General features: G+C 40.3%; 2 protein-coding genes across 3 annotated transcripts in view; one reads left to right on the forward strand and one right to left on the reverse strand.

Annotated features, from left to right (window-relative positions):
- The window catches only part of LOC149198978 (DUF1499 family protein), an 82,460-nt gene that overhangs the window by 37,709 nt on the left and 30,950 nt on the right, over window positions 1-13,801 (reverse strand). The gene's annotated exons all lie outside the window — the stretch shown is intronic.
- Window positions 3,066-3,924, forward strand: LOC149198980 (uncharacterized). Its single transcript, XM_089399345.1, has 2 exons — window positions 3,066-3,592; window positions 3,700-3,924. The coding sequence occupies exons 1-2, from the start codon at window positions 3,127-3,129 to the stop codon at window positions 3,888-3,890; spliced, it is 657 nt and encodes a 218-aa protein (XP_089255471.1). The 5' UTR covers window positions 3,066-3,126; the 3' UTR covers window positions 3,891-3,924.

Genomic DNA, 13,801 nt, shown 5'->3' on the forward strand with positions numbered 1-13,801 from the left:
ATGTTTAGAAATCTGAAAAAAAATGAATATATTATGCATTTTTTATGCTTGCCGATATTTGCCGATATTTTCGCCGATATTTCCGATAAGATATTTTCCGGACCCTCGCCGATATTTTCCCGATACCGATATTATCAACACTGTTCCAAAGAACCCACAAAGCATTTTGGGAAATTCCACCCAGAAACAGTTTTATTAAAATAATCAGTGTTGATAATATCGCCGAAATATCGGCGATATTCGGAAATATCGCGATATTTTCGGCGAGCCGAAATATCGCCGCCAAAATATCGCGATATTTTCCGGTTTTCAAAATCTCGCGCGATTTCCGATATTTCGGCGATATCTCGTAAAATATCGCGCGACGACTGAAAATATCGCCGGCGAGGTTAAAAACTTAAAATCAGTCCGCGCGGCCTGTATAAATTGATGTTTGGGTTTTTTCACGTCATTGTTTTTCTGAGAGCTGGAGCCGGAACGTGGTCGCTGCGAAGGAGGGTTTGGTCGCTGCAAGTGCCAAGAACAAGTATGAATCATGATCTCATCTTCGATATGAGGGTATGAGGGTTTTTACGGTTGATAGACTATTGACCACCAATCAATTTTCTTTATAAAAAATTGGTTGGCATGATTTTCTCTATTTTAATGAGACAACCTTGCAAATAATTGAAGCTTGGGTTGCTTTTCTTTCCGATTTTTCTAGCTGCATAGAAGATTCTAGCTGGTTGATTTATTGTGGATTTCAAATTATGTATATGCTATATATAAAATTAAATCATATCATCAAGGGAATGCCAAGGAAAGCGTATATCACTGTATATATAAATTCTTTTCCACTGTTCTAACTCAACACAGCATATTGCTTCATAACCATTCAATGCTATTATGTTATATCCCTGAACAGTGAAATGTCTACAATGTAAGCATACAGCGAGGCCGAGCACTGATGTTATCACAATTGATAAACCGGGTGCCGCCATGGGACATATGTCATAAACCATTCAGAAAAACTCTTGCGGGTGCCGCCATGGGACATAAACCATTCAGAAAAACAGAGACAGAAATATTATAACTTTTCACTGACCTGGCAAACCTATGTTGACAGTAACATTTCTAAGCCATATTTCAACTTTGATGGAGCATGTCTTTTCATAGTGAATAATGTCTCTTATACGTTTGAGTCATTTGTAAATTTAAACTGTTTTGGAGACTTGTTCATATGAATTTTACCTCCAGTATAACATAATGCCAAAAGTTTTAATTTTAAAGGTAAATTAGTACTTATTGATCAATTAAGAGATTTTTATGATATCTTTCATTTAAGGTTTTGATTTCAGTTATGTACTAATTCAGTTATTAAGGCCATTATCTGTTTCTAATATTTATATAAAAATAAATATTATAGCAAATTATACCACCTATAAAACCTTATAATGAACACAATTACAGGTTGCTAATGCTGCAATCGGAGAGCACAAATATTTAAAAACAAAAGTATATGACACAGTTGGCATGTCTCGATGCCATATTAAACATGTTGCCGCCTTGTGGAAGGTTTTGACTCTTGAGGACTGTTTGACTTTGTGCTGCTTCTTGAAGACCATTCATTGCCAATTATCCCAGGGCCAAGTCTGTTGTCTCTTTAAGCTAAACAAAAAAAGTTCTTTCCTTTTTTTGCTACATTATCAGAAATAAAATTTCTTTCCTCCACTGATCTAAGAGATAAGGATGTTGTTTTGTAAAATGATGTGGTTATTAACTTATTTGTAATTTCGTATTACTTATTAAGTTACTAATTCCAAAAAAAAATTGGTGTTGTAGGTTTCTTTTTGAGTTAGCCCACTACAAAATACAAATATGCCAAAAAACTTGGACCCATTTTGGGAGTATGGGATCCCTGATGGTGGGACAAATCGTGCATATCTTGCATGCAAATTGTGTGGGACCAAGATGACAGGTGGGGTTACACGACTGAAATACCATCTTGCTAGACTCACTGGACATGATGTTGGCATTTGTACAGTTTCTAGTCCGGAACTTATACAAAAAGCTCTTGAGGCAATTGAAGAAAAGGACAAAAAGAAGGAAGAGGCGGAAAGAAACAAAGCTGAACGTGCAGGTAGATCTTTCGGGATATCTTCTGCTGATTTTGATGTTGAGGGTAGTGGCCCTACTGGCCCTAGTGGGAGGGGCTCCACAACTGGCACACCATCACATGCTAGCGCTACTGCTAGTGTGAATGCGAGGTCATCATTTTTTGTTCCACGAACAGGAGCTGGAGCACAACCTGGCATAAAATCGCTTGTTAAAAAAAAGGAGAAGCAAGAAGTAGATAGAGTCATGGGGAGGTGTATTTTTTGGAGCGACTTACCTCTCAGCATCACAAAAACCAATCCATTTTTGCAACCAATGTGTGATGCTATTGCTGTTGTGGGCCCAGGGTACAAAAGTGCCACATATGAGGAGTTGCGGGGGCCAATTCTTCAAGCAGAAAAACATGACATCAACTCTAGATTGGCGGAGTTGAAAAAGACATGGGAAGTCACTGGATGCACAGTGATGTCTGATGGTTGGACAGATAGGAAGGGTAGGACCCTTCTAAATTTCTTGGTACATTTTCCTAAAGGTACCATGTTTATTAAATCGTTGGATGCATCAGAACATATCAAAGATGCAGCAACGATATGTGAGTTGTTAGATGGGTTCATTCGGGAGATTGGTGTGCAGAATGTGGTGCAAGTCATAACAGACAATGCAGCTAATTATGTGTCTGCCGGCAGAATGCTTATGGAGAGGCATCCCACATTGTTTTGGACTCCATGTGCAGCGCATTGTCTTGATTTGTTGCTTGAGGATATGGGGAAACTCTCCTTCATCAAGGAGGCAGTTGATATGGCTAGGAGCATCCCCAAGTTTATTTATAACCATGCTTTTGTTCTTAGCCTTATGAGGAGGTTCACTAGAAACAAGGAGTTGCGGCGTCCTGCCATCACACGTTTTGCCACAACCTTTATTACTCTTCAGTCTTTGCTTCGATGTCAGTTCAAGTTTAAGCAAATGTTTGTGTCTGATGATTGGCGTAATTGTAGATACAGCAGGAGACCTGATGGGAGAGCCATTGCAAAAATGGTGTACTCTGAGACATTTTGGCGTGGAGTACAAGAAGCATGTGCAGTTAGCGAACCTATAGTAAAGGTTCTTAGATTGGTGGATGGAGAGAAGCCTGCAATGCCTTATTTGTATGAGGGCATGGATAGGGCCAAGGAGGCCATTCGTTCCTATTATGCAGACAAGGGTTCTGCTGGCCTTGATAGGCAGATGATGTTATGGGATGTGATCGATAGTCGGTGGACAGGGATGCTTCATCGACCCATTCATGCAGCAGCACTCTTCCTCAACCCTGCATTTTCATACAAATGCAACTTTGATTTTGATGGCGAGGTGATGGAAGGGCTCCATTCCTGTATTCAGAGGATGGTACCTGATTCTGAGCTTCGTAGCAAAATCAAGCGCGAGGTACAGTGTTATCAGGATTGTGTTGGCCTATTTGGCTTTGATGATGCCATTAGGGAAAGGGCCCTCTTCATGCCACGTAAGTGACAAGTCATCACTCATTAGAAATTAGAAATTTGAATTTAATTATGTTTTAACTTTTAACTTTTAAGTTTTTGAATTTTTTATTTCATTATTTTGTTGTAGATATTTGGTGGCGAAGCTATGGTGCAAGGGCACCAAATTTGCAAAAATTGGCTATACGAATCTTGAGTCAAACATGTAGCTCTTCAGGGTGTGAGCGCAATTGGAGTGTATTTGAGAAAATACACGCCAAAAAGCGCAACAAGTATAACTTTGAACTCAAGCCTTCAGTTGAGCAATTACACTTATTGTAATTTTTAATTTTTAATTTATGACGTTCAAGTGTCAAGAGTCAAGAGTCAAGACTCATTACTTTTTTTGACACTCTTACAGGTTGGAGTTCGCACGCCTCAACGATTTGGTGTATGTGCATTACAACATCCGACTTCGAGTGAGGCAAATAGAATCACCAGTGGATCCAGATGCCATTTCCTTAGACAATATTGATGTATTGTCTCCGTGGAGGGTGGAGTCTCAGGAGCCCATATTGGAGGAGTCACCTTCATGGTTAGAGCCAGTGGCAGATGATCCATTAGAGCAGGGGCAACAAGAGGAGGACTCGGAGTCAGAGGAGCAGCAGAACTTAGAGGAGGAGCAGGAGGAGCAGGAGGAGGAGGACACTGCGGGAGCATCAGCATCAACACCATCTGCTATAGATATAGGAGAGCATAGCTCCATGCCTAGCACTCATTATTTGACATTAGGTGCAGAGGCAGTGTCAGGGCCTTCTACTACTAGGGGCAGGCCTGGCAAACAGCCCATCATGTTTTCCCGTAAAAGGGGGAGAGGGCAGTAGATAGATAGCTGCTAGTTTTATTTGTTATGCTACATGTAACTCATGATGATGAGATACTTTTATTATTATATGTGATGTTATTTTGTATTGGTTCTCCACATTTGAGTCCTTGAATGGACAATTATCAGGGATTAGCACGATTTGGTATCGCCTTTGATATATTATTTCTATTTGACATCATATATATCAGTGTTTTCATCATATTTATGTGCCAATGTGTTTATTTCATGTTGTTATTGCTTTATATCTTTAAAAATCTGAAAAAAAATGAATATATTATGCATTTTTTATGCTTGCCGATATTTTCGCCGATATTGCCGATAAGATATTTTCTGGACCCTCGCCGATATTTTCCCGATACCGATATTATCAACACTGAAAATAATTAATTATTTTTAATGGGACCCTAAGTCTAAACTTAGCAAAATAAAATAATTAATGGGTATTAATCTAACTATGGGTGTGACTTCTAGAAGAATACGATGATCAAGCAAAAATGATCTTAGCCATTGATTAGCTTCTAATCTGGGCCATTAAATGTCAACGAGGAGATTATTTAAGGAGGCTTGAGGGTCATTTGGAGAGAGACACAGAGTGGGTTCAGAAGTTCGATTTTCTGAAGCAGAACAGCAGCTGGGAGAATATTTATAGTGAGCTTGTGCAAAGAGGGGCAGAGGGAGTTTTGGTTGGAGGATCTTCTCCGAAGCCAAGAATAATCAACAGAGAGACCCACAGAGGAGGCAGCACAGAGGGCAGAGAGGGTGACACATAGCCAGGGAAGGCTCACGCAGGCCCCACGCAGAGCAGCGCAGAGGTCCGAATTTTCTAAGGGAGCTGACATTTCTAAGTCGGGAGGGCTGGAAAAGGCTTCTGAACGCAGATCGATTCTTAGTTGAGCTGACACAGTGACTTAGAGGTTGACGAAGGGATCACATAGGGGCAATGCAGAAGTAGTTGGGGAACTCGGAGTTCAGTTGCCGGATCAACTGGGACTTGCAGTGTAGAGTGAGGTAATCTCACTAATTTCTTCTGCCGAGTGATATTCTTTGTAATTGGATTGTCGGGAAGACATCCAGAAGTTGTATTCAGAAATACCTCAGCTTAATAATAAAAACCCCCAGATCTGTTGCACCAGTTTTCCCGCATTGGGTTTTTTCAGGGACATTTGTCCAAAAACAACTGTCACTTGTGTGTATTTTTCTCTATTGTTCAGTGTCTTGTTTCGGCATATAATTTATTTGGTGTAGGCTGCAGTGTATGTATTTTGATGTATGTCGTAGGAAACTGCAAATAACTTGTTCATGTAAATCTAACAAGTAGAAGAAATATCATCAATGTTGCAATAGGAATTTCCGGGTTTCAGGAATTTTCACAATGAGGATGTTCTTTGTGCCCCCACAGCCACATGAGAGCACCACAAGTCATTTGCTTGGAGATCAAGGGAGCACCCCCTTCATCACTATTATTGACGCCCTCCTACTCATTATGGTACATGAGGGAATTCATTTGGCCTTCCAATGGCCCTTCTAACTATCTTCATATCATTTCAGCCCTCTTGAGAGGCTAATTATTCATATTATGGAGCTATTTGGTGGGCTTGTCACCAAAAGTATTGTTATTTTGTACATTATTTTATTATAGGGGCATCATTAGGCTAAATTAGGCTATTCGAACCCCTTAAGAGGATTGTATAAATATAAGAGAGATGTTTTCTCTCATGCATCATCACTTGGATTTGATATATATCTTTCTAAAGATTTAGGATCTGCAATTTGTGAAATGATTTGGATGATTAAATGCATTTTGATGTGTGGAATAATTTCGCTATCTCTCTTGGAGCTTCTATTTGCCAAGTTTATGGATGGATATACTCTTTTTGTCATGTAAGTGTTTTTTCATGTGAATTTCATAATGTTTCATGTCTAATGTATGTAATGCTATGTCATGATTTTACTTGTGCCTTAAAAATTAATGTGAATTTATGAAACACTTGTAATCTTGGCTCGTTGCATATGTTATTCATCTAGGCAAGAAGAACAAATTTTCCTAGGGGTATGTTGCACACCTTTTACCTTGAAACTCCATCAAATATTGCATATCGAAGTATAAATGTCTAAAGTTGTTGTGAAGCTCCATCCACAAACAGCATAGTTGCTTCTTTAGGCCTTCTTGAAGAGCGAAGTTCCCAAATATTAATCATTTTGACTCCAATCTTCCCAATAGCCAGGCACTAGTCCTAGATCCTTGTTGATCACATTAACTTAACGAAATATCATTCTTTTGTTCCTCTCTTTTTCGTCCCCCAAGGATAAGGAGATTTTGTAGGGCTTGGTGTGGAATTTTAGGATTCCTTCTGGACGTGCTTCTTCATTTATGTCATCTCTAGGCATCCTCAGTTTTGAATTAATTATGACAATATAATTTCAAATAAATTGATGCCCTAGCTATCACACCAAGAGGGAACTCTTGAAGTTGCTTTGACTTGGGGATTTCTTGAAGGTTTGCTCTTTGTAGTTCATCATTCAAAACCTTTTCAATTAACTATAGGTGATCATTAGATGAGCCTTTACCACGGTATATCTCTCAACCCTTCGTCTCTTATAATATTTCTCTCAAGGGGTTTTTTGTGAAAAGTCACCCTAGCTTCTCCCAAAGCTCCTTTAATTGAATGAGCCATCCTTGCATAACTTTGAACCCTAGTATAAACACATCAATCACAATTGAGGGATCTCGGAAGTTTTGATCTTAGGCATTCATCATTATTGAATATTCCTTAGCCCGAGGTCATCCTTCATAAGTCTTTCTTGGGGAGCCTTTCAGCTTTTCTTTAAGCATTTGAACTATTAATTGAGCCTCTCCTTTGATTAGGCCTTGGAAATTACATTATACCTTGCCATTGATCCTATCATTCAAGTGATTTCCTCCATACCGGGACTCCTCCCATTGGTGGAAGTCTGTAAATAGCAAGGGGCATCAACTGAGGTGATAGTGGCTCCTTGTCCCGTTGTTTCCATTTGGTCTAGTAGTTGTCCATTAGGTACTCCTCCTAGGGACCTTACTAGATTGAGCGGTAACGCTTTTGGCATCGTTGTCAGGGACATGAGACGTGTGTCTTTTTCCCCATACGACAAAATTGACATATCATTCTTGGTGACTCCATTGGAAGAACAAAGCCCCAGTTCTTCACTAAACTTCAAATTCAATGCTTGTAGGGTGAAGCAAGCATCTCTCAAGGCACTTCAAGTTCACCTTGGCGGCTCCATATCGAAAATTTTATGAAGATTTGCATAAATGGATCATTGGAGACCCCTATTTTATATGTTACAAGATGATAACCCTCAGTCCAATGATCATGATAGCCAAGGGGAGTTTTATACCTCTCTTTATGGATCTCTTGGGACCCATAAGTGTTAGGCCCCTATAATACTAGTGATTCCCCCATTACTATTGTCATTGTATCCCTTATTGTTATTATTGTGCCCCTATTGTCCCCATTGATATTAGTATGCCCCATAGAAACCCACTATTGTTATTTTTGTGCCCTTATGTTATTACTGTTATGTTGGCTTGATTATATTGTGACCCCTTAGACTCCTATATATAGAAGGGAGGTTTAATCATTTGTATCATCCAAGAATTGTTCATTTGTGTAATGTAAAGGAGGTTGCCCCCTCGAAGGGGCTTAATTCTAAGGTGTTGATCTATCTTTACTATCATTTTGTGAGCTGGTTCCTAACATTTAGTATTAGAGCTTTGGATTCTAGGGTTTCACTACTCCAAACAGGTCATTGTGGCATTTTCGCTCTAACTTTTTTCTGCGATATTTCAGAAGATAAAAAAAACTCATTTGAGATAAAATCGTTCTGACCTTGGGTCCGAATTTCAGAGCTTTTCTCACTATATTTACAGAGATATAATCTGCGGAAGTTAAGGTTTTTAAAGCCTCCCGAATTACATTCAAAACAAGTGACCTAGAGAAAATCGTCATAACTTTTGTTTGGAGAATCAGATTGAAATTTCGTAAGAAGTTTCATAGAGAGAATGGCCTGTAGCTTTCTGCGTATCAGTTTCAGGTACTAAGGTCGAAACAGTGACACGTGACATGTCGTACAAGTTTGCTCTACTGAACTAGTCTATAATCAGGTCACCGTGGGAGATTTGGCATAACTCTTCCTTGGAGAATCCAATCATGATTAGACTTGTTGGGTTATGACTTTGAAATCATCTACAAAAGCAAAATGTTGTGGCAGATGCACTCTCAAGAAAGGATGAGGATGTGGAAGCATTGTTGTGCGCCATTTCTATTATCCAACCAAATTGGATAAATGAAGCAAGGGAGGAATGGAAGAATGACAAAGAAGTATGGGCACTCATTCGAAAGTTGCAACAAGATCCCAGTACATCTGATACATTTAGCTGGAAAAATGATTCGTTATGGTACAAAGATCGCTTATACCTATGTAAGAATTCCCAACTCAAACAAAATATTCTTATGGAATTGCACACTTCTCCGTTAGGAGGGCACTCAAGATTTTTAAAAACTTACCACCGGGTTAAGAAGGAATTTTTTTGGGATGGCCTTAAATCGGATATTCAAAAGTTTGTGGCGGAATGCTTGGTTTGCCAACAAAATAAAGTTGAAACAATTAAGACCCCGGATCTATTACAACCTTTATCCATTCCAAGCCAACGTTGAGAGGAGGTTTCAATGGATTTTATCACAGGTTTACCCAAGTCCAAAGGAAAGAGTGTCATCATGGTGGTAGTTCACAAACTTACCAAGTATGCACACTTTTGCACATTATCACATCCATTTAAAGCCAGTACAGTTTCTACTGCATTTATGGAAACAATTCAAAAGCTACACGGAAACCCAAAGATTATTGTAAGCGACAGAGATCCCATTTTCACTGGAAATTTTTGGACAGAATTATTTTCTTGTCTCGGTACTCAGTTAGCTCATAGTTCATCTTATCATCCTCAATCTGATGGGGAAACTGAGATAGTAAACAAATGTTTGGAAGGATATCTTCGTTGCTTTGTATCTGATAAACAAACACAATGGGTCAAATGGTTGCCTTTGGCTGAATGGTGGTATAACACTTCCTTCCATACTGCAGCAAACATGACCCCATTTATGGCACTTTATGGACATCATCCACCATCCATCACATCATATTTAAGAGAAAATTCTAAGGCTCATGATCTGATAATCACCCTATGAGTGTTCTCAGTGAAGATTTATTACATAAAGGTAATACAGACTCATATGCTGGTGTGTGTCTATGTTATTTAGGCAACAGATCGATCAGATTGTGAATACACAGACACTTGAAATGGAAAACAGCAGAGAAATACAGTGAGCAACTATAAGAACACAAGAATTTAACAAAGAGTTCACCCTATCGTCCAGGGCTACATCTCCGGTCCAGCTCTCAGTGGTGGCCTTCTTTTATTGTGTCTTAAAGCAGAGAATTACAATAGAGGAGCTCAATATGAGTTTCCTGAAACAGAATTTTGCTTGGCAGGGTGGTTCCTGGGTTCCCCAAGCCACTAGAGTGCACAAACTCTTTTCCTCACCAACTCTTTGACCTCTCTGGACTTTGATGGAAAGAGCCTCGTGTGGTGCTCAGCCCTGACAAATCCTCTCAGGGATGGCTTGAATCCCTCAAGCTCTCTGGTGCTCGACGCTGCCTTTTGTCAGTTTGGCTCTCTGTCTTCTTTCTGCTTCTTTTGATTCACTGTATTTCTTTGCTTTCTCTGTCTTCTTCCCTTTCATCTCCGTCTCCCTCTCGATGTTCGGTGTCTTCTGCTTCGTCTGTACATGGCTTTAAAGCCATTCGACCCCGTGGCTATTCAATTCCCCTTCCACTTCCCATCGGACCGCCTGCTACAGCTACGTTTGGAGTTCCCTATCTCGGGGTCATCATCGGCTCACAGGGAGTGGCCACTTGTCCTCCTGCAACCGTGCCAGCTTGCTTCGTCGGTTCAGTTTTTTCGTTACATCGTGGAGTGAGTCATCTGCCACCTTGGCAGTCAAATCGAACGTCAAATTCTTATAGATCGTGGCTTAATCCCCTGTCAATTCCGGCTTTCCCATCAGGCGTGATCTCAATCGTTAGATGTGGGGCCTCCAGATCCGACGCCATTCGCACATTTCGCATGGTTGACTTGCTCGACCGTTAGCGCACGATAAGCGGCGGTTTCCTCTCTCCTCCGCTTGCCACATGTCGGCTGCTAAGTGGAAACGCTCTGTTTTCGCCAAAACTGCTTACCGCCCAAGGGTGCCCCCGATAAATACCGCCGGTTTTTGGAGCACAGGTCCCGCCTTTGCCTTTAGCCTTTTCCCCCACAGTTTTCCCAACTCTCATGCGACCAAGCGCTCGGGGCCTCTCCTTCTCGAGGGGTTTTGCCTAGCGATGTGCGATTAGCGCTTAGCGCTAAAAACTACCTCCTTTTCCCGATCCGCGCCTCCCAGGGGCTAGTTTCACCTCCTGCGCAGTCTCCATGGGCCTCACTCAACGCGCTTTGACCGAGGTCCTCGTCATTCCACACTGGCTACTAACTGCCACTGTTCAGAGGTGCTTTTGATCACTGCTCTTACTTCTTTGATGTCTGTCCCAATCTGATACAGTCACGATTCTCTCATAATTCTTCATGGATCCAATTCGGATCACGGCCTTCCCACTGAAGAGCTTTTGGACCACCAAAAGTTGGTTTTAAGCATCGACTAAGTGATGGTATTGTTTTCTCACTTGCCCAATCTCAACCCACTTTGCACTGCTCGGCTTTGAACCTTTGAGCCCTACTCTGAGGTACTCAACATCTCCTTTGCGCGTCGTCCTCACCTTCCTGTCCAGCACTGTTTCTTCCTGCAATTCATTAAGATATTCAGGTAGCAGGTCATCAATAGAAGGCAATTGACTCTGCTCTCCAGGGTCCTCAATCATTGAAGGTTCAAACAATCTCAAGCAATCTGCATTTACGACTAAGTAGATGTGCATGTAAGCTGATACATCAAGGCGAAAAGCATTCTCACCAATCTTCTCAAGTATTTTGAAAGGTCCACCTGATAGGCTTTAGCTTTTTACCATCACCTTGCACCCTGTCCTTGCTGATATACAGCCAGACCTAGTCATCAACTTGAAAACTATGCTCCATCCGATGCTTGTCATGCCTAGCCTTGTATTTGGCTTGGCTCTTTTCCACCTGTTCCTGTACTGCCTGGTGGACCTCCTGGATCTGTTCAATGAACCTAGTTGCCCTGTCCACATCACTGTGTCCATCAATTGTGGTATCTTTACCAAAGACAAAATCAAAAGGAGACCTTGGTGTGAAACCAAAACAGGTCTCAAAAGGAGATCTCTGTGTAGAAGAATGTTTTGCTATGTTGTAAGCATGTTGCACATAACACAAATGTTCATCCCAAAGCTTAGGATGTTTGCTGCAATTTCCTCTGAGTAACTGGATCACTGTCCTGTTAACTATTATGTCTGACCATCAGTTTGTGGATGAAAAGCTGTGCTTTTATTTAGTTTGGTGTCCATCAACTCCCACAGACTTGACCAAAACGTCCCCACAAATCGGGTGTCTCGATCAGATATAATGGAAGTGGGTAACCCAAAATGAACCCATACATGTTCAAAGAACAATTTTGCAGTCTGTTCAGTTGTAATCTGTTTATCACAATGTATCAAAATACACATTTTGTTGGACCTATCCACAACAACATATAGATAATCATGATCTTTTCTAGATTTAGGCAGTCCCCCAACAAAATCCATGGAAACACTTTCCCAAGGGTGAGAAGGTACTGGTAATGGAGTGTACAAGCCTAGTTTTCTGTTGTTGGGCTTGCTTTTAGCACACATAGTACACCCTCTTACATATCTAGAAACTGTCTCGTTCATTTTTTGCCAATAGCAAAATCTTTGCAGCTATGCAACTGTATTATTTATCCCAAAGTGACCTGATATCAAAGAAGTGTGTGCTTCCCTAATTATCTTTATTCTCTCAGTTTGTGGGATGCAAAGTTTCCCAAAATAGTATAAGAGTCGGTCCTTTACATGATAATCCAATTCTTCTACTCTTTTGCCTTTACTCAAAGTTGCATATACATCTTTAAAGTCTATATCTTGAGCATATTGTTCAATGTAGCTTTCATGTAGCACAGAATTATGCTTAAGCATAGTAGATGCATTTACAATGGGTCTAGATAACATGTCTGCAACTTTGTTATGTATGCCCTTTTTATATCTGATGACTAAATGAAACTGTTATAGAAAACCCATCCATATGTAATGTCTGGATTGCTGCAACTTAGTTTGGGAGTGTAGATATTGAAGTGGTTGATGATCAGTATGTATTACTGTCTCTTTGCCCATTAAGTAATGTTTCCACTTTTTCACACTCTGAACTAATGCATATAATTCTTTATCATATGTAAGATAGTTAACTACTGCAGGATAAAAAGTCTCAGAATGATAACATATGGGTTTACCGTGCTGTGTCAACACTGCTCCCATGGCATAGTCACTGGCATCAGTTTGGATCTCAAATGGTCTTTGCAGATCAGGCAGTGCTAGCACAGGTGTTGTACTAATCTTTTTTTTCAAAGTGTCGAAGGCTTTCTGATGTTTGCCTCCCCACTAAAACACCTTGTTCAACCCTGTTAAATAATGTAAGGGAGCTACAATTGAGGAAAAGTTAGAAATGAACTTTCTCCAATCTTGTGTTGCTCCTAAGAAGCTTCTCATTTCTGTAGCAGACTTGGGTTTAGGCCAGTTTACGATGATTGCCACTTTAGAGAGATATATCTTCAATTCACCACCCCCTACTATATGACTCAAATAATTTAGAAATGTTTTGCCAAATTCACATTTTGAGAGTTTAACATAAAGTCTTTCTCTTTTCAAAACATCTAGTGTCTGCTTAACATGCTTTAAGTGTTCTTCTCGTGTTCTACTAAAAATCAGAATGTCATTCAGATACACAATAACAAAATCATCAAGAAAAGGTCTGAGTACATCATTCATTAATCTCATGAAAGTAGCAGAAGCATTAGTTAAGCCAAAAGGCATAACCAGCCACTCATACAATCCCTGCTTTGTTTTGAAAGCAGTCTTCCATGCATCTTGTTCTAAAACTCTGACCCGATGGTATCCACTGTGCAAGTCTAGCTTGGTGAAATAAACAGATTCCTTCAATTGATCTAAAAGATCATCTATGCATGGAAGGGGATAACGATTTTTAATCGTTATCTTATTCAGTGCTTGGTAATCAATGCACATTCTCCACGAGCCATCTTTATTTCTCACCAAAACGACTGGTGACCCACATGGTGATGTGCTAGGCCTGATGAACCCCTTC

This window comes from Pinus tabuliformis, chromosome 2_1 (genome assembly GCF_031772625.1).
Source record: "Pinus tabuliformis cultivar Carrire ecotype Pingquan chromosome 2_1, CPIR1, whole genome shotgun sequence".
NCBI lineage: Eukaryota > Viridiplantae > Streptophyta > Pinopsida > Pinales > Pinaceae > Pinus > Pinus tabuliformis.

Excerpts from the sequence above, each read along its gene's own strand:
- LOC149198980 (XM_089399345.1), top strand. The coding sequence starts at position 3,127 with ATGGTGTACTCTGAGACATTTTGGCGTGGAGTACAAGAAGCATGTGCA. Across the intron at positions 3,593-3,699 it reads AAGGGCCCTCTTCATGCCAC|ATATTTGGTGGCGAAGCTAT; the intron begins GTAAGTGACAAG and ends ATTTTGTTGTAG.